Source organism: Trachurus trachurus, assembly GCF_905171665.1.
Source record: "Trachurus trachurus genome assembly, chromosome: 6".
NCBI lineage: Eukaryota > Metazoa > Chordata > Actinopteri > Carangiformes > Carangidae > Trachurus > Trachurus trachurus.
The window spans coordinates 16,113,869-16,140,247 of NC_139897.1; the positions used below are offsets into that span (position 1 = coordinate 16,113,869).

At 45.2% G+C, this 26,379-nt stretch overlaps 1 protein-coding gene across 1 annotated transcript in view; it reads left to right on the forward strand.

Moving 5' to 3' along the window:
* Positions 1-517: 517 nt before the first annotated feature.
* Positions 518-26,379, forward strand: part of frmd4a (FERM domain containing 4A) — a 55,332-nt gene continuing 29,470 nt past the window's right edge. The window contains exons 1-2 of the mRNA XM_083973152.1: positions 518-688; positions 25,071-25,136. Coding sequence (XP_083829278.1) covers positions 596-688; positions 25,071-25,136 — 159 coding nt within the window. The 5' untranslated portion in view covers positions 518-595. The remainder of the gene's footprint in view (positions 689-25,070; positions 25,137-26,379) is intronic.

Here is a 26,379-nt window from a genome sequence, read left to right on the forward strand (position 1 = left end):
GGCTGGGTGTGTGTGGTGGTGGTGGTGGTGGTGGGGGGTATATATGCTCAGACACAATTATTATTGGATCACGTGACGCGGGTGCGTATGCTAATAACAGCCGTAACATCACATTAATCCAGTGACCTGGTTAAGCCCCCAACTGAAGGAAGTGAGTGTGAGAGGCGAGGAGGGGGAGCTGCCTGCCAGAGAGCTGGGGAAGAGAGAGGAGAGACAAAGCGCGCTCTCCCTCTCCCACACTCTCACACACTCATTCACCTCCTGAGCGGCGGAGTGGAGTGGAGCTGAGCGGAGCAGCAGCAGCAGCAGCAGCAGCATGGGCAGTGTTTTAACAGAAACAGAAGCAGAGAGAGGCTCATAGGACCGGTGTGGGGCTGCTACAACCACCCACACACACACACTCAACTCTTCGCTTCTTCGCACAAGCTTCTTTCCATCCTTACACACACACACACACACACACACATACACACGCACGCGCAAGCTCGCGTGAAACCCGGCTGCCAGGCTGGACGGGACGGCGAGGACACCCACCTCACACACTTGCACACATGCTCACACACCCACGGACACGCACACCCTGGAGCGTAGTACTATGGTGGTCCAAGGTGCGGTGACACCGGGGAGAACCCGCCGGCTGATGCTTAAGCTGCCGGTGGGGACTCTGCGCAGGAACAGTGGAGAGAGGGTAAGACACAAGCTTCCCTGGATTCCTCCTTTTTTTTTTTTTTTTTTTTTTACTTTCTCCCTTCTTCTCTGACTCTGTCTCTCCCTCTGCCTGTGCCGTGCCGTGCCGTTGTGTATGTGTGTGTGTATGTAAGTGGGATTTAAAAAGGTTCTTGGCTAATCCAGGGAACGGTATTAGATTGGAGTTGGTGGAAGGCAAGTCAAGAGCAAAGCTTTTAATCTCTACAGTGGACAATACTTCTCTGTGTTTTTTCTTCCTGACAGTCTGAGCCTGTCAGTCTTTCCACTGCTGGTTCTGTCTCTGTCACTGCTAATGCATGCCACAGCCGTCCTCGGCTTCTCAAGGTTACAGGGAAGTCTCACTGTGGGAGAGCTGCGTTTGACTGAGTGCAGCTTGTTTGCCTGTCACTGTCAATGCAATGGAACTGACTAGAGACACGAGTAAGCTTCCTTTTATCAAGCAAAGCCGCACATCGCCTTCAGCTTGATTTTAAAGCAGCAGGTTTTTTCATACAGAGAAAATCACTTTGCCTGTCGGGGCATCAGAAGCCCTCAGTGTTTGTGTGTTTGTGTAGATGTGGTGGGTGTGGAAGATAATAGTTCCCACTAGCGAAGCTTAAGAGGTGGAATGTGTCGCTAAAGTTAACCTTCATCTTGTTGTAAAGAACGGGCTGGAACCTGCCAGGTGATTCACCTCTTTAACTCTTCAGCAAAGTTGTTCAGACCACGAGAAGACTGCGAACTGAAAGGAGCACACAAGTTTGCAGCTGCGAGTGGTATTTGTATGTCTAATCCCCCGCCCCCCCCCCCACCCCCCTCCCCTCCATGCCTTTTCTCTGCGATGTGCATCTGTGCTCTTTCATGCTGTAAAAACACTGGCAGTGGAGTGAATCATCAAGAGCGTGGTGGTGGTGATGAGCAAGTCAACCCCTCCAAACTGCTTTCCAACAAAAATCACGATTGCATTTGATTTGAATTTGATCTCCCCTTTGAAAGCTTGTTTCTCTCACTTGATACAGTGTGACTTCATCAGTTTCATTAACGCACCTCTTTGAGGGAACGCGACTTCTAAATACCATCAGCTCCTCTGAGATTCCGCCGGTCGCTTTGTAGTTCTCTCAGAGGATACAGCAATACACACGAGCGCACACATACTTTACACATGCTATCATAAATTACACGGCGTGGCTACTGCATGTTGGATGAAACAGCTTTCACTTTAATAAGCTCAGACGTGTATATTCCCACCCAACACAAAAAATGACTGACGTAACCTTCATATCTCTGTAAAAGCACAAGCTGATTGATTTGCAGAAGAAAGCTCTTGGCTGTCTTTCTGAGAGTGTCTTGTTTGGACTAACTGAATCTGTCTTGTTGTCGTAGTGCATAGCATACTCAGAGAAAACTGAATAATAATCACTGCCCCTAAGACAAGTGATGGTGGTGGTGCTGGTTTTGGTGGTGTCCATCACTTGTAATTCACTTTGGATAAAAGCCAAATGAGTAAATGTTAATATCGATGGTTGACTGGCAGGTAGACACACTCACACACATACCCTCACTTTCAAATTACCAATCAAGAGAGAAAAGCAGATTTTGTCACATAGGAGTGGAGTAAGCTCTCTCTCTCTTTCTCTCTCTCCCTCTCTCCTGATTGCATCCCTTCTCTGCCTCCCATTCCTCTTGCAGCCAGCTGTGTCTGGACAGGCTGAACGGGGGGATTACTTGTTGTGATGATTTACATACACTCACTCACATAACTATTGTGTTGTGCTGAAAGGAATAGATGGATGTGCATCACCTTACTGTGCGAGGCAGTGAATGCATCAGACTTTCAGAATATCATCATCTATTAAATCAAACAGGGCAACACAGTTTTAAAGGGAGACTTTAAATCCTCAGACTGTCTGACTGATTCCTCTCCTGGGTGATGGCAGGTGAACAAAGCTCAGTGATCTACCGGTTTCTTCCCCAGAGGCGAGGACGACCGACTTTCTTTTGACGTATGATTTTACCTTTACCGCGTCCTTAGTGAGCCTCTGAAATACTTTCACTTCTATACACAGCTGCAGTTTTGTCCTGCTCTGACATGTCACATTAGATAACTCATTGCATTCTCATCCAGTCTCCATCTTATGCAACTGCGTGAGCTGCAATGGAAGAACACATGCATACAGACAAAAAAATATATTGACAAAGTCTGTATCTATACACAGCAGGGGAATGCTGCAGTGTGGAGGGTTTATTGCTGTAAGCAGCACAGATCCAATGAAAAGGCATTTCGCACACTCATTTTTCCATATCCATTGGCATTTCCCAGTGAACATGCAGAGACTGGTGCGCATCCCCGCTGGTTAAACCCTCTTCTCGGAAATCATTTGCATTCTTTAAGTTCTTGTGAGAGGTGTTTTTGAATGAATGAAACCTCCATCTGCGCCCTGCCACCTAACTAATGCAGATGAATTGTCTCACACGGGGGAAGTTTCTGATGGATGTGGCTTTCGCATCACATTTAATTGAGTAATACATACGGGGAGAACATAGCTATCCCTGTTCAACTGCTATGACACATTTGAACAAAACACGCCTACAACAATTAAGGGTGAGACAAGCTTGATTTGTACTCGATGAATCAACTTCTTATCTCAACCTTAGATTTATCTTGTCCTTTTGGTCTTCCTCTTCATATCTTGACTTGACATGCCTCTTTCCCTCGCTACATCTTGCATAACACTCATTACAACAGTAGTTCTGCGAAAGCAAAAGTGACAGCAATGGTGTGAGTGGTTTATAGAAATGGGAAGGGTTTATAGACAGAAACACTGTTCTGTATGTTGACAGAATAATGGCATAGTGATAAATTGCACAGTTTCTGTTGACACTTTTAAAACAGCTTCTTTTTGGGGGTGTTTTCTGTATAGATTACCCCTGTGAGCAGGCTGTATTAGGATTATCCTCCGCCTTTGTCATCCTGCTATCGTGTTAAGCTGCTCAACTCTTTTCTGTGAAATTAAGAACAAAAACAGCAAACAAACAAAGGGGAAGACAAGATGTGTATGTGTGTTTACGCAGAAGAAAAACATTTCAGATTTTAGGCGGCTAAATTGCTCTCCAAGGAAACATGTTGTTGTCAGGGGCACCGCAGGGGAGCGAGGGTTTAAAGGTGGGAGGGGTGGATCACTGTCAGGGAAGGAGAAGTTCACACAGGCACACACAGACACACACACACACACACACACATAGACACATGGTCAAAACACACATTCATGAGCAGGATAGGAATGCAAACAGACAATAGCATGACTGTAATTTACCCCTACAGGCCCTGAAAGATAGAGGCAGCCAGACAAGTGGGGAGGCAGGAATACTAATCGATCCTCGTTACGTTTAAACATCTTGTCTGCACCAATCACAGAGAAGGTCAGCGCTGGACTCCGGCATTCTTTGGGTCAGGTGGATACTCCGCTGGTTTCTCATCAGGCTGATCTAATTGTCTCGATATTAAAGTCAGGATTCATTTAAGCAGCTGTGAAGTTGACACTGAAAACCAACGGACCAATATTGAAAATTGGTCTGTTAATCTGTTTTTTTTTTTTTTTGTCTTTACTAAATAGCAGTTTAGAGCTTTGAGATTTTTGCCCCTTCAGCTCTGCCTCGCTACAGTATTGATTCCCAGGGATCTCAGCCAGACACCCCCCCACCCCCACCCGCCTCCCCAAGATTGAGACTGTAGGTGAGAGAGCTGTGGTCAGTCAGTCCAATTAAAGAGACAAAGAAAAGTGGGAAAGAGGGGAGAAAAGAAAGAGAGAGGTGGGAATAACGGGAGCTAAAGGCTCCTGTATAGGCCCCTCTTTGCACCACACCCTGTTCAGCATGAAAGGGGACCCCCCTTTTCTCCCCAAGGCAGCTCATAAGGAAGAATGTTTTGGAGCGAGGGAGGAGGGAGAGACAGTGGAGACTCCCACCCTTCTCTCCACCCCATCTCTTTCATCACCCTTGGCTCTGATTTTTTCGTCTTCTATCTTTTATTCCTCGTCCAAAATCAACCCGCAGACCTATAGACACACAGCTGTGTACCAGTTCAAAGTAAATCAGCACAGAACATGATCAAACAATGAGGAGATGATCGCCTATTGACTGTGAGTGAAGGCTGAAGGCAGTGAGCTGCTGGTAATGTGTTTTCTCAGTTTGCTATAGCAGGGTAGCTATGGTGAGACTGGACTCCTCTGTCCTGTGCCAAAACGTCCCCAGTCCATTGATGGATGTGTGTGTGTGTGTGTGTGTGTGTGTGTGTGTGTGTGTGTGTGTGTGTGTGTGTGTGTGTGTGTGTGTGTGTGTGTGTGTGTGTGTGTGTGTGTGTGTGTGTGTGTGTGTGTGTGTGTGTGTGTGTGTGCAGAGCTCAGAGTGATTTCTTCATTATCTCTGCTTCTCTATTCTCAGAAATTGCTTTATGGAATCCTTTTGAGGAATGGGCAGAGCAGGGAAGAAGAGAGAAGATGAGTGTGGGTTGATGGGAAGGAGTCTGTTAAATTCCATCTCCCCAAAACAGGATGTAGAGACCCCAAAATGTTCCTGAAATATCCCAGCACAAAAGTGCCTTTTGTTAGACAGAGATAACATGACCCAATGAGAACGGAGGCACTGTCTGTGACTCATTCATATGAAGGGGTTTATTCATAGAATCCTGCAATGACAGAATAAAACAGAAAGCAGGGGAGAAAAAGAAAGAATATGTGTTAAAGACTTTATTGAATATGTTGGAAGCAAGAAGGCCCATGTTTGTGTGTGTGTGGGCTAGAGTGACAAAGAGAGACAGAGCGGGAAAGGGTTAGAAAAAGAGAGAGAGAGGTGCAGCGCCTTGTTTTCCCGTGGGTGTACTGCAGTAACATAGTAATCCTCATTAATATTTATCTGCCAGGCAAAGTGGAGAGAATGATTAGCTTGTGTGTGTGTGTGTGTGTGTGTGTGTGTGTGTGTGTGTGTGTGTGTGTGTGTGTGTGTGTGTGTGTGTGTGTGTGTGTGTGTGTGTGTGTGTGTGTGTGTGTGTGTGTGTGTGTGCGTGCGTGCGTGCGTGCGTGCGTGCGTGTGCGCGCGCGCGCGCGTGCGTGCGTGTGCGTGTGTGTTTGAATATCTTCTTGAACATCCCTTTGTGCTTGTGTATAGCATATTACAGCATATAACATATGAACTAGGTCAACTTTTATACTTAAGAGACTGACAACTCCCGGCACTTCAAAGGTTCTGTGTCATCATGGGGTTTGTTCATTGCACGCATGCACAGAAAATAGTATTTTCACTTTAATTATTGCAAGAGCACATATGTACAGGGAAACCCAAAGTTCATGGTATGCACACATACATATAGACATATAGAAGCTCCCGGCTTTCATCACTCTCTCAAACCACATTGCGTTATGTTATTGATTTTCCTTCTTGCACCTCTAATACAATCACATTCAACTAGACTGATCGGGATTGAATTTCAGGCTGGGCCTACACACGTGTGTCACTTATAATCTCTGTCACAGTGTGGCATTATCACGTAATGAGCCTGTGAGAAAAGTTAACCTGTAAAAAAAAAACTAAAAACACTGTCAGGTATATTTTAACTTTAAAATTACAGTAAAAGAAAGGTACATGAGTAGTACCTGTGTGTCAGTCGCACATTCTACGCTCTTGTACACAAACAAGTGACTTAGTGAATTTATGTGCTGAAGAGCCTCAGTTGTGAATGTTCTTGTGAATTTATAGTGTCTGTGACCCATTTCCCTCCACTGCTCTCCCTCCCTCTCGCTCTCTGACACTGCCTGCACTCTAGTATAACACGCCTGAGTGAAGATCAGAGAGCAGAGGGAAGATTGAGAGATAGAGAGAGAGATGAGGGAGAGATGAAAGTGGGAAGGACGGGGAGAGATTGAGGCAGGAGAAAGTAAGAGGGGTGGAAGAGCATACTGAGAGAGATGGAGTAGTGATGGACGTTTACTCCTTATTTATCAGAATTATTGCCTGTGTCAAGACGACTGGGGCGACCTCAGAACAGATTTTAGGTTTTTATTCAACGTCGTCAGTATGTGGATGAATGTGTGAGAGAGAGACTAAAGCAACACAGATTATCTCACTGTTGGGCTGTCAATTCCATCTGTCCACTACGACACTGATTGTAAAAATCCTGAATAGTATCTTCTCTTCTCTGTCTTCATAGTCGGCCAGCTGACGCTCGGGCGATGTCTGTTTACATCGCATGGTCTCGCTCGACCTTTCCCAGGATTCAGCAGGACATAGCAAACACATAGACTCATGGGAACAGTGCACTGTCATACCTAACCTCTCGCCTCCCTCCCCTACCACAACAAATATTTACACCCCTCGTAAATTACAGTGGGTGAGAGGTGAATGCCTCCACCCTTCGTGTGCAGCTCCAGCCAAGCTGATTCATTTTGGAAAATTCACACATTCCTCATGGATTTCTCAAGACACTGCCGAGAGCAGAACAACATGAGGCCCAGAGGCGGAGAAATGAGGAACTGGTGCCGAGGAATGAGACAATCTTGGAGCATGTGGTTGGTAAAATTTAAGGAGATATGAGAGCGTGTTGCATTATGAGGAATTAGGATTTTTGTGCAACGAACCTAACTGTAATCCTTTCAATTAGCCATCTGTGCAAATTGTAGTGAGAGTGGAGAGTGAAAAAGAAAGTAGCGCACACATGGAGAGAGAAAGACAAAGAAGAAATAGCCTACAGTAAATTGGGCTCTCACTCCCATAGCTTTAGTCATAACAGTATTGTCTCATTGTGGAAAACCTAAAAACACATTTTTTTTGTTTGACTTTCCACAGTGTATGTTTTATTAATAATAAAGCTTACTCATTTTCAGGAACTAACATATTTTATTATCATACATCAAGTTATATCCACACACACACATACACAGACACACCATAGCTCAGCAGTACAGGATTGACCCCTCGCATCGATAAACCCCCTCCATGAATCAGAGCAGGCTCGGAAAGGCCATTTAATCCAACCATAGTCTGATTGGGTTCGGTTGGAAGGCGGAGAATTACTGTACAGTACAGAGTTATTGAATTCTCTATTGATCAAGGCTTTCAGAGAAAAGTGGAAAAAATAATTCCCTTTGCTGCAAAAAAAAAGGAAACATCCACAAGTATATTTTGGGGCTTTTTTTTTTGCCTTTATTGGATAGTATAGTTGAGAGTGACAGGAAATGGAGAGGCAGAGAGAGAGAGGGAATGACATGCAGTAAAGGGCCGCCCGATGTGGGATTCGAACCGGGGCCGACTGCAGCGTGGACTGTAGCCACTGCATATGGGGCGCCTGCCCAACCCACTGAACCACACGGCACCTCTATTTTTTATTTCTGAATGTCATCATTTGGCGTAATAAATCCAGAAGAGACCCAGAAGCTCATGGACAGTCTGTTGTTGTGTCTGTGTTTGACGCACTAAATAATGCTTTTAACATTAAAATTACACATAACAAAGAGATCAGTGGTCATTAGAGCTGTATTGTTTCAGCAGGACCATTGGCAACCAGAGTTTATAACAGACTGTCGAGGATATACACACTGGCACTGTGGGCTTGGCACAGCTTGTATATGGGGGTTGTATTGCCTCCATGTGGCCATTGTTGTAAATGGGTGTGTGTAATCAAATGCATATTAAGGTTCATTGTGGGTTTTTGTCTCAAATAAACAATTAAGTTTGACGTAATCGGTTATATTTACATTCTTTTGCTCATTCTGTCGGAGGATAATGTGTGGCGTTGGTCGGTCGGAGTAACAGATGGGTTGCATATTCTTCTAATTTTTGGGAAGAATCTGATAGGTCAGGTCAGGATACTCCGGCCTGGGAAAACTGGCTCAGAGGAGGAATGTTTCCTTTTTTAAAAGCATTCTGGCTAAAGTCCCAGTGCTGTCAGAAAGTAACATGCTCATGTCTTTAGAGACCAAATGTCAGCATTTTTCAGTCCAGTGACTATTTTGGTCTGTGTATGCATGAGCGCGAGCTTGTGTTAAGTATTTATGTGAGTGTGTGTGTGCGTTTCTAGATGTAGGATGAGAAGTATACAGATAGCATCCCGCCTGACCAGGTGTTTGCAGTGTATAGGCACACGACCCTTTCTCTCTCTCTCTCTCTCTCTTTGAAAGGTGAGATGGAGAGAGCGAGCAAGGACTGGTTGCTCTTCATGGGAGCTGCAGTATTAGAGTGCATATCGCTTTAAAAACAACTACCAGTCAGGGAGACCAAGAGACCGGCTGCATTTCCTTAGAGGGAATGTTTGTGTTTGTGGTGCTCAGACCAACGAACAGAGGCTGCATTGCCTCAGAGGGGAGGAAAGAGAGAGAGGAGGAAGACTAGAGAAAGAGTCAGCAGGGACCACTGTCCGTGTGGGACCGGGGCAGAAGGACTTGCGGGGGTTTTGACCTTGAGGAGGCATCAGACCGCTGAATCCCAGAGAGACTGAGAGGACAGAGGCAGGAGAGGAGGAAGCCGTAGGGTCACCGTGTCTCACTGTGGCTTACCTCTAGAGATGACCCAGTTATTATCTATTGGCGCTAAGTGGTATCAAGAGGACAATAAAGGCAAATCATATCTTCTTATTACCTGGGCCTCTGTGGATTTTACCTGTAACGGCTCACCTGTTGAAATAAAGCTCTGTGTTAATGTGATACCTGTGGACAGCCCACCGATATCATCCGGTACCGCTGTGCAGACCTCTGGTGGTGTGTCTCGTCACAGAGGGCTCGGTGTCGGTCCGTGCTGCTGTGATGGAGGCTGTTCTGTTGGGTCTAGACGAGGTGGTCTGCACTCGGCAGGGTCTGCTGTGGACTCTCACCTCCACAGCGCTCCGACGCCTCCGCGTGCAAGCCAGGAACCTTCCTGGACCCTTGCACTTATTGCACACACACAGGTGTGCTTCAAGGCCACTCTATCAGGTAGGCTGCACCTGACATACACACTAGATAAACATAAACTACGTTTGCATGTGTGAATCTGTGCATTCAAATAAGCGCCTCTGTCTGCGTGTGTGCTACCTGTTCGATGGAGGACACTATTATAAATGAATGACTCCACTGTTGATGTCAAGGATCGGGACAGACGGTGAACATTGCTGCAGGCCAGGTATGTCCTTTAGGTAATAGGCCGAGGCCAGAGACGGCAGCAGAGTTAAACTGGTCTAATTTGTTTCATGTGAAGGACAGAACTGGGTTAGATGTTGTGGCTGTGCTGGTGCAATGGGACAGACAAGCCGATGAAGTTTTTATAAGACACCGCTTATACGTGCGTGTGGAGTGCTGTCCCACCATTTTAATCTCCTGCATTGAAAAAGCTGCTTTGTTTTGTTGTTGCTGTGAATAATTATCATTTGTTGTTGTTGTTGTTGTTGTTGTTTTTGTTGTTGCAAAGCTTGAACAGGAAGTTGTGTTGCTAGGGTCACTATTAAGGAGCAGAGAACTAAGCTTGTAAGTGTTTCAGTGGATGTGAATGGAGGAAGCTTGCATAAAACACACACACACACACACATGGTTTTATAGGCTGTCTGGTGACCAGGCCTCCATCGTGTTACAAATTTAATCTTACTCCATGGTAACTTTTGATGCACTAAATATGTTGGTTTGCTTTAAAAGAACACTTTCAGCGGCCTCAATTATTTTTAATTGCTTTATTAAAACCAACTGCAGCTTTTGTGCCTTGTGTTTGTCTAGCTGTGATTCAGCAAAATGGTCGCTCAGTATTCACTCCGCCGCGTCTGGACCAGTACTCAGGGCTTTCATGGAGACATTAGTATTCCCAGGCACGTCACCTGCCCTGTATGCAGCTGGCACCACCAGGACAAACCCAACAGTCTTACAGAGAGAGACTCACCAGGCCTGTTGCTAGATAACAAAGCACAAAATGATCAGTGTGGTAACTTACATATGTGAGCACGGCCTCCACACATGTAATGTGTATGTAAACATCAACGCAGACACTCTCGCCACATGTGTTTTCCTGTCTCTTTGGTCAAATTCCCTTTTTACTCTCAAGAGGAAAATAAGCTGGTTTGTTTTTCTTACTTTTGTCTTAATGTGCTCTTATCTAGCTCCTATGTTAAAGCATCCTGAGGGAGTGTTAACACAATCAGAGGAAACTGAAATAATTTACCCAGGCCTCCCTAAGACAAACCCATCCTTAACACCCCCTCCTGGTTGAGAAACACCCTATAGTCTGAAAGAGACCACGCTAAACCGCTGATCAAACAGAGGTCTTCTAACACTCTACCAAACATCCTCTGGACGAGGGCTTTGATGAGCTGAAAACAATACCTCCACCTGGCCTGATGGAGTGGTACGGTCCAAGGTGGAGTAGCTAATAGTGGGGGGAGTTGCGAAGGCAGGGGAGGAGGGGTCAGTGTGTCAGGCTGCAGGATGGGGATATCCCTGGCTCACTGCACTGCCTCCCTTCCTCTATTACTGTTAATGAGATACCCAGCCTCACACAACTGGCACATACACAATAGAGAGAGAGCAACTGTGTCTTCATGTTGTATCAACCTGTTTCCACTCCTTTTCCACAGCAGTGATCCAAACATGTTCCTCCATACCTCCTTTTCCTTTTTCCTTTCAATTTTTGCTTTTTTTCCTGCTTAAATTACCTCTTCATTTCTTATTTAAGCCTCTCTCTAATCTTTTTTCAACTCTCGCTGGGGAAGGCATCCATCACGGGCAGTCCTATAAACTCAATCAGGATTCTAGCCAAGACATTTTCCTGCACTCAAGAGTCACGCAGATATGTCAAGGTGATAATTTTACGCTCAAGGTGCTTTTGCATGTTGCATGGAGGTGCAGCATGCACTGTATGATTGAGCTGCGGCGTTACAGTAACCAGCAGCCTGCAACATTTGCGAAATGTTGTTTGTTCACACACATGTGCTCTTATGTCACTCATGAGAGAACGCAGCCATGTGTTCACACATTCATACATCAGGCTGAATAATATTGACTCAACAGCCTCCAGTCACACATTTTCCTCTGGTGGTGTGACCCTTTAAACAGGGTTAGAACAGAGAGGCGTGTGAGGCCAGTGCTCTGCTGTGCCGTGTTAGACACTGTCTCTGGGTAATTGTTTGTCATTTCTCACATTGCTCTCCCATGCATTGATTTCAACTGTGTGCATTTTTATTTTCTTTCCCGTTTTTCTCACACCCCCAACACCCCACACCCCTCTTACCACCCGCCCCATCCCAAAAGCAGGATATCCTGCATGGGGAAGAAGCAGGGGTAAGGAGTATAGCAAACACAGGTGGCTGGACTTCCCCTTGAGTTGCAGGAATGTTGCATCTGTAATCACTGTTGTCCTGCAACACACCAGAGCTTCTCCAAGCCATCATTTTGTTCTTATGACTACGAAGTGACATGTCATTAAGCAAAACATGTCCTCAGCAAGTTCAACATCCCTGTAGGTAATTGCAGACTTGACAAGCTAAACATCCCAGATAGACCCAGTTTATTTCCTGTTATAGTGCTTGGTAATATCAGTAGCTGACAGGAAGCTGGTGCACCCAGTCGGCAAATAAACTATGATCCAAGCTGTCTCCTAGCAACGCAATCCCACTGAAAAGTTTTATGCATATTTTATACCTTGCATTATGTCACATCTATCATACATATTCATCGGGCCTCACTGCTGTGTTCGTTCGGAGGCTCTACTCTGCTGCATCGTATTTAGGATCGAGAGCCGGGTGGTTTGCTCCCACTGAACTCATCTGGTCCCGTTTCCTGTGAGAAAAAGCTCTGTCACTGATCGTATTCCTCTCACACTGACGAATCCCAGCCCATAATGATGTGAAGCAGAGACCTAGCAGCTAAAACCCTAAAATAACCAAAGACACACAATCCTCCCTCTGTCTAGTGGCTGGTTCATTTATGTCTGTACAGTTACGTCTTTTGTTTGTGGTGTGATAAACTGTAGGCGCTCAGTCAGACCGCGGTGTTTTCAAGCAAGTGGATTTCTTGGAGGGAGAGTCCACTGTGGTTGCCAGCAGCTCCCCTGGATCAGGACACGACTGTACTCAATTCAGTTTGTCAAGTCTTTCCGACTCTCATGTTTAATTTATCATCCATTTGTTCTCATGTTCCACTGAAACAGATTTCAAAAAAACTACACTCATGTCAAATGGGCAAATATCCAGAATTGGAAATTTGCGTGGCTTTGCTAATTCCCAACCTTATTAATTTTTTCCTGTCTTCCAGCCAAGTCATTATAGAGGTTGAAGTTGAACTTGTGACTTCCTACTGAAGAATTTTGATCACTATCCCTGTCTGGCAGCCATCTTTGTTCTTACTGCCAAAGTCAGGATCTGTATGTGAGAAAATCTTTTCCCAGAACCGAGAGAGAGCTTTGGTGCTGGGAGGGGGGAAATGAGGGCCAGAATGGACATTGTCTCAAAATTTTCCAGGGCCTTGCTTTCTTTTTTTGTTATAATTTTCTAATTTGTTTGCAACTACCCAGAGGCATGTTTGTGTTTGATATCCCCGTGCAGGCCCACACACACGCACTTAAATGCCCCTCCGTAGATTCTGTCGGTGGTTGAGGCCGTTTACAGTGTCTCCCTAGGGAAAAGGTCTTATTTGCATAGTTTGCCTGGAAAACATTTCCACTGCTCCATTCCCAGGTTTATCAAGTAGTGTGTCAGTGTGAAAGTGTGCATGTGTGCATGTGTGTGAGAAAAGAGAGGGGGGGGGGGGGGGGGGGCTTAAGAAACATTTCCTGTAGAGATTCATCAGCAGTTCAACCATGGGAAACAATTCTCACCACTCCATGAATCATAAATCATCATCAAAATTTTATCTGTCCTTCATATTTTGTTGCCATAAATATGTCTGATGAGTGTGTTGGAGATCCGCAGTCTTGTTACATGTTAAACATTTAAAGCACCGTATCCCACCCCCCCATGTGCCATGTCACTTAGTCACTGCGCACGATAAGCTTCTTCGACATGTCAGAATCTTAATTTCTCTGAAAGTGTGAGAATATGCACGCTACTTGATAGGACGGCCGCTCACTTGATTAATTACAGGCATGTGAACGCTCACTTCCTCACACGCGTCCTCATGCAATCATCCCAAAGGACTTATCTCCGATTTAAGGCACGGTATTGAAAAATGAATGACATTGCTATTTTGGTCTGTCGCTGCATGACACAGAAAAAAAAAGTCCACAATATAACGATTACTGACAGTGTTAGGGCTACCAAATATGGACACTTTCCCAGATATCAGTTGCCATGTTGGAGACTATTCAGATGTCCAACGTGATGAAACTCAGTGGTGGCGATATCTGGTCAGTGTTGCGTTGGGCCAAGGTTGAGAGGCCTACTTGATAAATCCGGGCTGGTATCCCTCTAAAATCCTCTGAGTGTGTCTGAGCTGTGGCCAGAGCCACAAGTGAGTGGATATGATGAGGTTTTTTGAGGGTGGTCCTCCTCCACCCAGTGAAGTGATAGGTTTAACTGTGGCATTAGTGATTAGGATATAAGCGTTTATAATGTTTTAGGTTCAGAGGTTAGGGCCTCAGTATAGAATGGTAATCCCAGAGGATTACCAGGAGAATCTGGTGAATATCTGAGGAAATCCCTGTCAGGGACTCTCAGATCCTCTGTTTGTGTAGATATAATATCCTCTAACAGCGTGTCCACATGTGTTTACCGAGCAGAGGTTTAAAGTTTTTTATGTGTGTTAACGGTTAGTGTCATATTACCGCTGAATGAGGGAAAATATGATTCACACATGTTCAAATAAAGTGGAGCTTCCATCCATCCAGGCCATCCATGTCCTATACTGCTTATCCATGGAGGGTCACTAGAGCCAATCCCATCTGACATAGGGCGAGGGCGAGGTACGCCCTGGACATGGAGACAAACGCTCACACGCTCACATTAAAGCCTATGGGCAATTCTGAGTCGTCAATTAACCTATGAGCATGTGAGGCACCCAGAGAGAACCGACACAGGCACAGGAAGAGCACGCAAACTCCAGGATCAAACCATTCTTGCTGTGAGGCGACAGTGCTAACCACTGAACCACCATGCCGGACGCGGTGCAGCTTCATCATTCAATTTTCAATGTTCCTCTGGGGAGGTACATTCAGTCACTATACTATATTTAATAACTTATATCAGCTGGCATGGACAGCTAAATATGAAAGCTAGTCCATGTGGACTCTGATGGATTTTTATTACAAGTTTAACACTTTAACACTGTGGATGCCTTCAATTTCTCTCTGTCTGGTATGCACACCTGTAGGCTAAATTCTACATGCACAAGTTCAATGCGCAGAAAACCACAGGGGGATGTGACATGTGCAAGCTCTCGACCAATAATTCAACCACTAAAGCTAAAAAAAATGAACCCAGGTTTCAACTGTAACTTTACGACATGATTGATCAGGTTGTTTTTTTTTTATTTCCTGAGCAAAAGCTTTCCACCTCCTACCTTCATACTCTGGCTCTCCCCGAGGTGAAATGGCCAAATGGAAGACATTCAATACCTTTACAATGACAGGATTCCCTTTGGACGAGAGGAATTGCGCACACACACATTCACATACACACACACACAGACCACACAGACTTGCCAAAGGGCTCTCCCTGCAGATGAGCTGGGTCATTTTTCATTACCCTGGCTCAGAGGAATCAAGTGTGTAGTAATGGAGCACAGTCACATTGAGCCAAAGCTATGGAGGGATAAATCCCAACTGCAGAGCACAGTGGAGGCAGAGCAGACAGGCTGCAGGACAGAGCCTGTGGAGGGGCATATACTAGCTCTTTTCCACCCCTCTATTTGTCACCCGAACACCTCAGACTAGATCCTGGGGGAAGATGAAGGAAAGGTCTGAAACGTGTTCCGTCTCCTCTTATCTCTCTGCTGCTTCTGTGTTCTTTATTATCTTGCCCCAATTTGTCAGCCTGCCTCATCTCCGGTTTATTCCCACTTCTACCTGTCTGCTTCGCCTTTGCAGTCTCTTCCCCTGTGAATTCCTTTCCTCGCTGTCTTCGCTGTCGAAGTGCGTGTTTGCGTGTCTCTTACATGTCCCTGTACTCATCTTGCACATAAACCCTCCCACGCCCCCTAGGATAGCCTGAGGGGGAAATACGCGTGGGAGGACAAGGGGGTGGTCAGGTGGAGGTATGAGAGATCTAAATGTTGACTTTGTAGTGCAGATGGTTCTCGTGTCTTCGCTGTTCAAAGAGCATGATACTGTCATCAGATGGACTGAATGGCTTTGTGAGGGAAACATTAAATTTGTGCCTCTTTTACCTCATGTTTACACCCCTGGGTCGGACCTTTGCCTGATACAGTGTCCTCCTGGCATTATCTTACAGCGCCTCCTCCTCTAAGTGCCCTACTTTTCTTGCAGAGAGTGCCCGACAGAGACGGCTGGATCTCTCAGAAAGTTGTCATGGCAACTTTTGTTTGCATCTTAGGCTTGAGAGCACGGGGGAGTGAGGCTGGTCAAACATTTATGTGCATGAGCTTGTGTGTGTGTATGTGCTTAAAGGTGCAGGTTGTGTCTTAGACTTAAGAGATACTTTATTGATCCCATGGGAATTGTCAAAAAGTGTCAGTGCCACTCAGTCAGTGCAATAAGTGCTTTTAAAATCTAAGAGTTATTATGGGGGGCGGAAGCTCACCGAGCCCCCATAAAGCTGGTACCCTGAGTGATGTCGTTCTGACGCTGTCTCCCCTAATTAGCCTGGAGGGTCTTTGGAGCCCTGAAGGACACGCACACACGCACACAAAGGCAAATTAGCAAAGAACAGGGAGGATTTAGGGTGGGTTTTACCCCCAAATCTCTTTTCTCTTTTTCCCTTTTGGTCTCAGGGTACGTATTTGGAGGGCTAGTGGAATACATTAGAGCTGTGGCACATAAACACACACAGTCACAGACACACAAAAATACACACACTCACGCACAGGGCTTTGCAGACAGGACTGTTTAATATTCAGCAAGCTAAATGATTAGGGTGTTTGGTATTCCATCCAGTCGAAGGACAGGGGATGGAGGCCACGGGAGTTCAACCGCTCTGCAGTGCACACAGTGCCCTTGAGTTTAGGCCACAAGCTGTGTGCTGTGTGTGTGTGTGTGTGTGTGTGTGTGTGTGTGTGTGTGTGTGTGTGTGTGTGTGTGTGTGTGTGTGTGTGTGTGTGTGTGTGTGTGTGTGTGTGTGTGTGTGTGTGTGTGTGTGTGTGTGTGTGTGTGTGTGTGTGTCTGTCTGTCTGTCTGTCTGTCTGTCTGTCTGTCTTGTTTATTTGCTTATGAGAAACTGAGAGAGAATCAGAAGAAGCCAGAGAGAGATAAAGAGAGGTGAAGGGTGAATTGAAAAGGTTCCGTTGGTTTACAGACTTAAGTGTATCATCACTAACACACACACACAAGAGCTGTATATGTAGGACACTATAAGCAGTGCAGAACCAAATACCTCGCTCTACGTCACACTGCTTTTCTGCATGCATTGCCAGCAGTATCAGTGAACGCAGGGTTACTCAGGTCTTCGGTGATTTCACACTGTGTGAATTATAAATGAATAGAGGAGGTGTATGAGTAAGAGATCCTTCCCCTGTGAATGACACACTCGCACACACACAAAGACACACATTGACCGGCCAGATCAACCCCCATGATCACTAAAACTGCATCACAGAGATAAATCAGTCCAGAAAACATGACATCACACTTGTACCTATTTGCCCTGAGCCTCTCAGTGCTTCTTATTAATGCGTCAGTGCTCTGCCTCACCCCCAACCCACTTTGTATCACATTGTCCTCTGTCCTTCCTCAGAAGCTCCTTCAGTTACCTCAGATCTATTTCATCCAAAACACAGAGCAGATGTATGGCCACATTTTCAGAGGCACACCCACTAAGATACACACACACGCACACACACAACAGTGGTGCTTATAATGGCTTTATCAACTAAGTGCTCACTTCAGTCTGGAATTCATGGAATGTCTAAACCGTGTCAGTAAAGGTCAAAGCTGACCAGAAGAAGACGAAAGAAAGGCGGTTTCCCCTCCTTTGGGACATAGGCAAAGCAGAATAATCCTTTTTCACTATTTTGAATACAGGTCGTGGCCATAAAAGCACAAATGCAAACACATTCAAACTGCTGGCAACATTAAACACAGATGACCTGCATGCACAGTGACAGCAGCCAGTGGTGACCTGTTCTCAAAGCGACACACTGTGGCGCACTACCATCGCGCTGCGCTGTTCGTGAAAGGCTTTTATTTGCCTGGTTGTCATCAAGGGACACATTTGCCATGGTCCAGTTTTAGAGCTTTTTTTATATTAAATATAACTTCAGGCTCCATGTGAGTGCCTGTGTACATCCATCTGACCCAGTTATTTTCTGCCACAAAGTTCTGGCATCAGTGAGCGCAACATGCAAAAAAAAAAAAAAAGAAAAGTCTATTATGGATTGAAAGAGGAAAAGAAAGGAAAGCAAGCAATTGAGGAAAGGCAAAGGTCGTGGAGTCTTTTGCATGTATACATTACTAGCTGAAAGCTGAGTAGAGTTTCAGTTTACAGCGCAAGATAACACTCGCTGTAAAAATCAATGACGTAGTTATGCTGGACTTTCAAAAATGCATTTAATGAATTTAAGATCAGCTAGTGACCTTTCAGCAAAAAATCCAAAAAGAATGAAGAGAAAAATTTCAGAGTATCAGGAATTTGTCAAGAACAAGGCAAGGTTATTTGTGTTATGACTACAGGGCATGTTGGAATTTACTGTAGCGATGCAAAATAGTAACTCTGGCTCACGTTTTGCACAATATTGGAAGTGCCTTTTTATGATTTGTTCTGTTGCTGAATATAAAACTGCTGTTACTGCTGGCACACACACTCACATTTATAAAGCCATGATAGCAAACCTTAGATGTGTAGTAGTGAAGATGTAGGAAGGAACTTTTGTACGTCTTCTGGGAGTTTTCAGCATGAAGCCAGGAGATGATGCCAATTCATCAGGGATTGAGGCTCCTCTGGGCGCACATGGCAGTGTAGTTGAACTTATACAGGAAAGGATGGATTTGTGTGGATTCAGCACAACTGAAGTTTGGATCCCACTAAATCAACTATAAAGTATGGCTTCAGTTATCTTCATTGTGCTTATAAACACCTCACAGCAGTTTTCCCGTTAAAAGCTGTGTTTAAAATTCATAAGTGTTAAACTCATAAGCTCTGTCAGTATTAGTCAAAGTTGTGATTCAAACTAAAAAATGAAGGGGGAAAAATGTAGAAAAGTTTTTTTTTTTTTTAGTAAAGTCTGGGAATGGAGCTTTGTAGTAAAATGAGAACAAAGCAGAGCTGGCTACAGAAATATCTGCTGTTTGTTTGAAGTGCCAGTGTGTTTCTGATTTTAAAAAACGCCCTAACTGGAACCACATTTCAGTCCCAAAGTCACTCACGGGCAGGGAGGGTGGAGCTCACAGACACACAGAAAAACATGCGCACGCACGCACACACACACACACACACACACACACACACACACACACACACACACACACACACACACACACACACATATATATATACACACTTGAACAAACAAAACAGATCTCTCGCAGTCAGTCATTTCTCAAGACATTCCTGGCTGCCTTTCCGTGACCCTCCCAGCTCTGTCTCACTCTGCTGCAACACGAGGCACTGGATGGAGATGAGGCAGGGATTTGGCCCTGCTATTATTTTTCCATCAGGTTTTCAATAACTCATCGAACTGCAACTGCAGTGTATTGAGACCTACAGTATGTTTTGCTGAATCTTGTGTTGACATCTAATCTGCACCATATGCAGATACTGTTACATTAAAACTGACGACGAGCCATAAAGCTTATTCAGCCATAATGATCTCAGCATCATAAATCATCACAGGACTGCCTGTGTCAGTCCACGCTTGCTCCCAAAGTGACGTGTTTAAGACTGTGTGTTTGTTTAGTCTCCATAAACACGGGAGAGACTCAGACAAAGACAGAGAGTGAGAGCGTGCAGTGTGTGTGTGTGTGTGTGTGTGTCAATCTTAACTGCCTACCGCAGCGTCGCACAGCCAGGGTTAAAGAGATTCTCCATCTTGCTTCAATTAACCGTTCAGAGCTGTTTATATCACATTCCGCCAATATAGGTTTCCAGCGCAGAGCATCAACCCTGGTCCCCTGCTCGACCCTAAAACCTGACTCTACCCACCGCCTGTTCAAACCCGCCTCACCCATTCGGATCTTTCCCCTTTGGACCCCAGCTCCCTACAAATACACCAGATCAGCACCTCATTACGACCACACCTCAGCCCAGAATAGAATCCCACTGGCTGCATAACAAGGCTCTGTCAGGACCCAGATATGTCACACCTATACAAGTGTGTCTCACCTTGTGCCTGTTGGCAACACTCTGTAGGCCCTTCAAAGGTGACCATGTGTGGAGGGGAGTTAAGAGGCATGGTCGTCGTACAAACAGCTGGACAGTCACTCACTTCCTGCTTTCCTTCCTGTCCTCATTCCTTTAGCCCTCTGTCTTATTTTGCAAATCTTACCCCCCTCTCATTCAGCTTCTCTGGAGGTTGTCACATCCTTCCCATACAGCCAGGAACAATAATTCATAAACTGTTGTGTTGAAGTGTCCAGGATCTTTTCTTCCGCATTTTCTCCTCTTTTCTATCTTCATCAGTTTTATCCTATCCTTCCACAGCCTGCATTGTCCCTCACTCCCCCCCTCCCTCCCTTGCATTGGTCAAACAACAGGGCCCTTGTGATAGCAAACTGAGGAAGCAACCAATAAAGAGAGATATGTATTTGACCGGAGAAAGAGAAGGAGGAACGGGTGTATGCATTAAAGCCAAAAGAAAGAGTCATCTGGAGATGTTTAAGTTGGACAGGCCAGTTTCCGGTGTCTGGAACAGGCCAAAAATATCCAGAAACAGAAAAATCCAGCAGGAGGGGAAAGGATACACCTCCTCATTTCTCATGTGACCTTCTACATTCAGCAAACTAAGATGAATTTCAGGCTTGAGGCATTAACCGCAGTTCTAACTAACCACATAAAATCTAACTGCATCGTCATATTGCTTGATGTATGGGGAAAGTATTTCTAAAGGATTCTAAAATTTAAGATTATGCTTTGTATTTCATGTTTGTTGCAAATGCAGGTGACTCAGACAAACTGTATTTTTCACACAGACTCTGAAAGTTAAGATTATCTTTAGACAACAAAAGTATCTCAGATGCTGATATACAGTATGTATGTACATTGAGCATGTGTTTAATGTGGCCTCACACTGTTTTCATAACATGGGGATTACTCATGCTGTAATACAATAATAGAAAACAGGCTAGCCTGCACTCGTAGCGTGATTCAAAGACTGTATTGACAGTAGGTATTGGCTTATCCCTGCCTTCCCAGCACACATTAGTATCTATTTATGGTACCAAGAACTGGACTCATTTTGTTATGTTAACAACTTGCGGTTTTAACGGCTGCTGCTCCAGCTGTGTAAGGTGAACACAAGTGCCCAATTTAGGCCATACAGAAAAAAAAAACGAGAGTGAGAGTCAGTCCAACGGCTGCAGTGGAATGAAGGCCAGGAATCATTCAAGCGAGCCAAACCTGAGAGCAAGGAGATTTGTGTTTAAAAGTGCAGACAGGAAGTGACAAGCTGGAGAGTCAGAGGGGGAAAGGGAGACCCAAATGAAACTCCTATTTGGTTGCAGCCAGACCATTTCAGGCTTATAGATCTATCAGAATGCACATGGTATTGGTCTAATATATAACAGCATGGTCAAAGTCATATGAGGATAGTCTTTGAAGGGGACACTCCCTCCCTCCCCTACAAAGAGTACAGTTTATGGAAGTGCAGCTGATTTGTAGACTGTGATCCCTGCTCATTGTTATTTATCAGCCGTGCATCAGTCGTTTTTTTTAATCGTGTGCTTTGCAGACACGGATGTCTGTTTGGGTTCGCGAGCACACGGATACACGCGCGCGCACACACACGCGCGAAGAGGCAGAGAGAGGTCTGCAGTTTCTCATGGCTGTGAGAGCTGCTGCAGAAAATTTCCCCTCTCATCCCCTCCTCTCCCCGCCCCCACATCTTGCCTCCATTATTCCCGTGTTTTCCAAGCAACTCCGGTGACAGGGAGAGAAACATCGCTTGCAAGTGAGTGCAACCGTGGAAAACGACTGTTAACCCATTTCTTCCGGTGCGTCGTCCCGTCTCGTCTAGTCTCGTCCCGTCCCCCCGTCCCCCCTCCTCGGTTGTTGACCGTTGGTACGGTCCTCTGCCTCTCCGCACGTTCACACACACCGTTAGTGCCGGTAGCGAAAAAAGGGGGAGTGGGAGAGAGGTGGAGTGGCGGAGCGAGCGAGCGAGGAGGTGGGGGGCGGCGGTTGAGCTGTGGTCGACCGGGACTAGACCCGTGTGAGAAGAAGCTCTCTGTTTTCGGAGGGAGGGATGAGAGAGAGAGAGAGGAGCCAGCCCCCGGTAAACGCTGCGCGGTCGTCGTTATCTGCAGCCTGAGTGGTAAAGGACACGAGATGTAGCGGCTGTGTGAAGAGGATACAGAGGATACACAGCAGCGAGCTGCGTCGCCACTAAGTAACTAATGGTCACTAACATGGATGCTGATGTGCCTCCTCCCCTAGGCCGGCCGGTGAAAGGGGTGTTTTTTGATGATTTTCTGGCAGTAACACGGCTCGTGTCGTTCTGGGATTAATATTTCGGATATTTTCATTTTCATTTTTTTTCCTATTTTTGTCTCTCCCTCGGAGCCGTTTTTTTTTTAACCCTGTGTGGAAGAAGCCTCGTTTGTTTGCAAGGTAACTAATGATAACGTCACTGCCGCCCGTCGCCAGCACTGAGCAGGCAGGCATCACTGTCAACTGTGTTTAGTGTGCACCTCTGTAATTTAGGTGAAATAATGAGGCGTTGTGAACATGGCTGCCTCACACAGTAGTGTTGGGTTTCATTCTTCATTTTCATCTCTTGTAATCTCCAACCGGTGAGTCAGGCCCGAGGAGGTCTGTAGGTTAGCCAGTTAAAACCTGACTAGTAATAGGTCAGAAATGTTGGTGGGAAACAATACAGCATGAATCACACACCAGGGCTACACCTCAGCCTGTGATTCTGTCAGATGAGCTGCATGATAATATAATGTTACAACCTGATCATCAGACCTCAGTGTAGAAAGATGTGTAAAAGAGAGCATCAAAGATCCATCTATGTGTAAATAACATGTTACTATACATGGTTGAACTCTCCAATGATTAAGCCACACTGCATTAACTGAACATAATCTGCAGTATATATTTTTTTCCAACCATGTTAAATGACAGCAAGCTATTCATAGAAACTTAGTACATTTGGTTTCATGGTGAATAGAAACTCAGTAGCATGTCCAATACTGCAAAGTGATTTTTATGACTAAAACCAATAAGCGTATGTCTCTGCCAGATTGGGCTGCCTAATTTTAGCCTGAAGGCAGTGATTTGTTACCTTGACATTAAGGTTTGTACTATTCCCAGGTGCCTCAAGCAGAGTGCCAGTGAGAGGGAGTGTGTATTTGTGTGTGTGTGTGTGTGTGTGTGTGCGCGCACTGTCTGCATTGCAGTTTAAAGTATTCTGCAGACAAGATACTTTGGTAGGATGTTTTTAGTCTGTGTACTGTAGTCTTGTCTTCTCTCCTGTCACACTGTCCAGACTCAGTGATCGAGGTAATGGAGAACAAAGATTAGTTTAAACAATGCAGTGTTTTCAGTAATTCTGTTTGCATACAGTCTAGTAACTTTGCCAACTCTTGTTTACTTATCATATCAGTGTTCCTCTGTTATCCATATTCGGTTATACTGGATTGTGGTGGCAGCTTTGACTTAGTAGTCGTCGTGGTAGTACCGTAATTAAAATCACTGTATACAGTATAAACATGGAAAGTTTGGGGGAAAGGTAATGAAACTCCAGACAGGAGATGAAAACAAAAGGCAACGCTGGAAAATGTAAGGGTGTGTGTCACTGACTGTGTGCACAGGTGCACCCAATCTAAACCCTCAAACCACAGGAGATCAATGGTGAGTGGGAGGGAAAACCGAACCCTTCAAAGTACCTAGAAGGCAGGCACACACACACACACACACACATGAAAAAAAAGTAGTCATTCTGCAGAGTTCACACAGGGATGGCTGTTGAGACACAACTCTGTCACTTCTTTCTCTCTCTCTGTCTGGTGTCTTCAGCTCTCTGCTAAACTCCCACCTCCAACCTGCCACCTGAATGCCATTTGGAGTGGTGAGAAAGTAAGAGTATGCTATACTCATGTTGTGGACACACCCTTACCAAATTGCTAGAGCCTCAGGTGGCACAATATGATCCTTCTCATGGTGATGAGTTACAAACCGGTTACGCTTGTGCTCATGTTTGTGGCATTTTCGCTTTGATGGGAGTTCTAGTTGATGTTTGTTCGACAATGAGGATGTCTCTCTCTCTCTTTCTCTTCTTTCTCCTTCTTGTCCAACTTTTCTAACCCCAGCACCCCACCCTTCCACACACACACACCCACACACACACCACCCCCACTCACCCCATCTCCCAGATGTGAGGGAAGTGTGGGAGGAGCCAGGGGGTGTTTGTGTTCCTCAGGGTCCCCGCTTCCTGTTAAATTGTGGAGAAACTCCACATGTGCTGAAAACACCACAAACATACACATGCTTGAACAGTCATCTTTTCTAGGTAGTCTGACTCTATTTCTGTGGTGGATATAAACCCTTAGTCTTATTATATTTGTTCGAGTTTGATCACACAGAAGGAAACGTATTGACAGGTTTGGGGAGATATCTTTCTCTGTCGTGTGTAATGGTCTGATTTGTTGCACATTGTTCCCACAGTTGACTGTTTCATCATTGCACCTGCTTCATTGTTTGTGGATGAACTTGGCAGATGGATATTATCAGTTTTTGCAGCTCTATTCGGCAAATCTTGTATCAACAACATGGGCAAACACTCGAGTGCACAGTGACAGCAGGCAGGCTTCACTAACTGTGGTCACTGATGTCCATTGATGAATAATGGATTTCCTGTTCAAGGAGGAACGTTAGAAATGTCAGCACAAGACATTGTCTCTACTGACTCATTGTGCATATTTAGCTCAGCTAACCTTGTTAAGACTTCACTGAGATCCCACACTCTCCCATACTCTGTGGGTTATTGGGAAACTTAAATCCTTTTCTTAATGTGCTTGCTTGGCATCAGTGGATACCCATAATAATGTTTGCTTTCGATCTGTATCATTATAATATGTAACACATATTAACATGGATCCTTTGTTTTTTCTCTGTTTTTCAGATGACAGAGGGGAGGCGATGTCAGGTCCATCTCCTGGACGATCGGAAGCTGGAGCTCCTTGTACAGGTGACTCTTTCTTCCTCCCATCCTCTCTCTTTCTTTCTCTGTCCTTCTTCCTTCTCTCTTTGCAGACTCTCATTTCCTTAGAGCGAGGGAGAAGAGATGTCTGGTATCCTAAGGGACCCGGTTACTGCTGACCAAGGGAAATGTGCTCAGCAGTTGGTGACTTTGCGCTTTCTTGATGTTCACCTGATCTCTACACAGACACAGAATCACACAGCAAACCCTGCCCTAATACACTGTCTCTGTAGAAGCTATGCACAGAGAAACACAGAACAGCCCCAACCGTAACCTAAACAAAACCTTTACTTGCCCTGAGCTCCGGTCGTAATTGTTCATCCCTTCGTCCCGCCTACCCCTTGGAATGCCTCAGTCATCTACATGTCTGCTTGTCTGACTGCTTTCTTGTGTATCCGTAGTACATCTCTTGAAATTGATGCATCTTCCAAATGTCTTGGAAAAACAAAGCAGCATGCTGCCCCCCTCCCCCTACGTCCAACCTTCAATCCTCCCAGTAGGCCTTTCTGCAGTAATGACCGATGGCCATTTCAGAACCCTGCCCTGGATAATGTATTTTACAACACACATTATATAAGATGGGGATTTTCTAGTTGTATGACACTCTCTTTAGTAACCTCACTTAATTTATTCTTCTCTCCATTGATTGCTGATATCATTAACTTTGGTCATGTATAAAACCAGATCATGGTTTGGCTTCATATACCAAATCATTTTTGTACAAACTAAGCTCTTTCCACTCTTCTTAACCTCACAAGCCCCTCTTGTGTCTGACCATTACTTGATTCCTCTGTAAAGAGAGGAAGACAAAAGGAGTTAATTGCCCAGGAACAGGGGAAGAGGAGCAAGTGGAGAGCAGAAAGACTGACGCAGAAGCTCAGGAGATTGAGAGGGAGAGGGTAAAGCGAGATGAGAGCTCAGGAATGGAGAGACAGGAGATGACACTAAAGGGACGGGAATAGAGAGGAGAAAATGGAGGGGGGGAGCCGAGGAAAGGTCTGCTGACTTTCTGATTTGATTACTCTGCCAGAACTGATCTCTCTCTCAAAGTGGTACTTCTTTCTGCTCCTCTGCCCCTCTCTCTCTCTCTTTCTATATCTCTGCCTTTTCACTCTTCACCCTCCATATCACATTTTCTCTCTCAGCTTCTTTCTTACCTTTACCTGCCTTTCCCTGGATGTGTCTCCTAAATCTCCAAATAGCAGCAGCTCCATATCCCCTCAGCCATCCA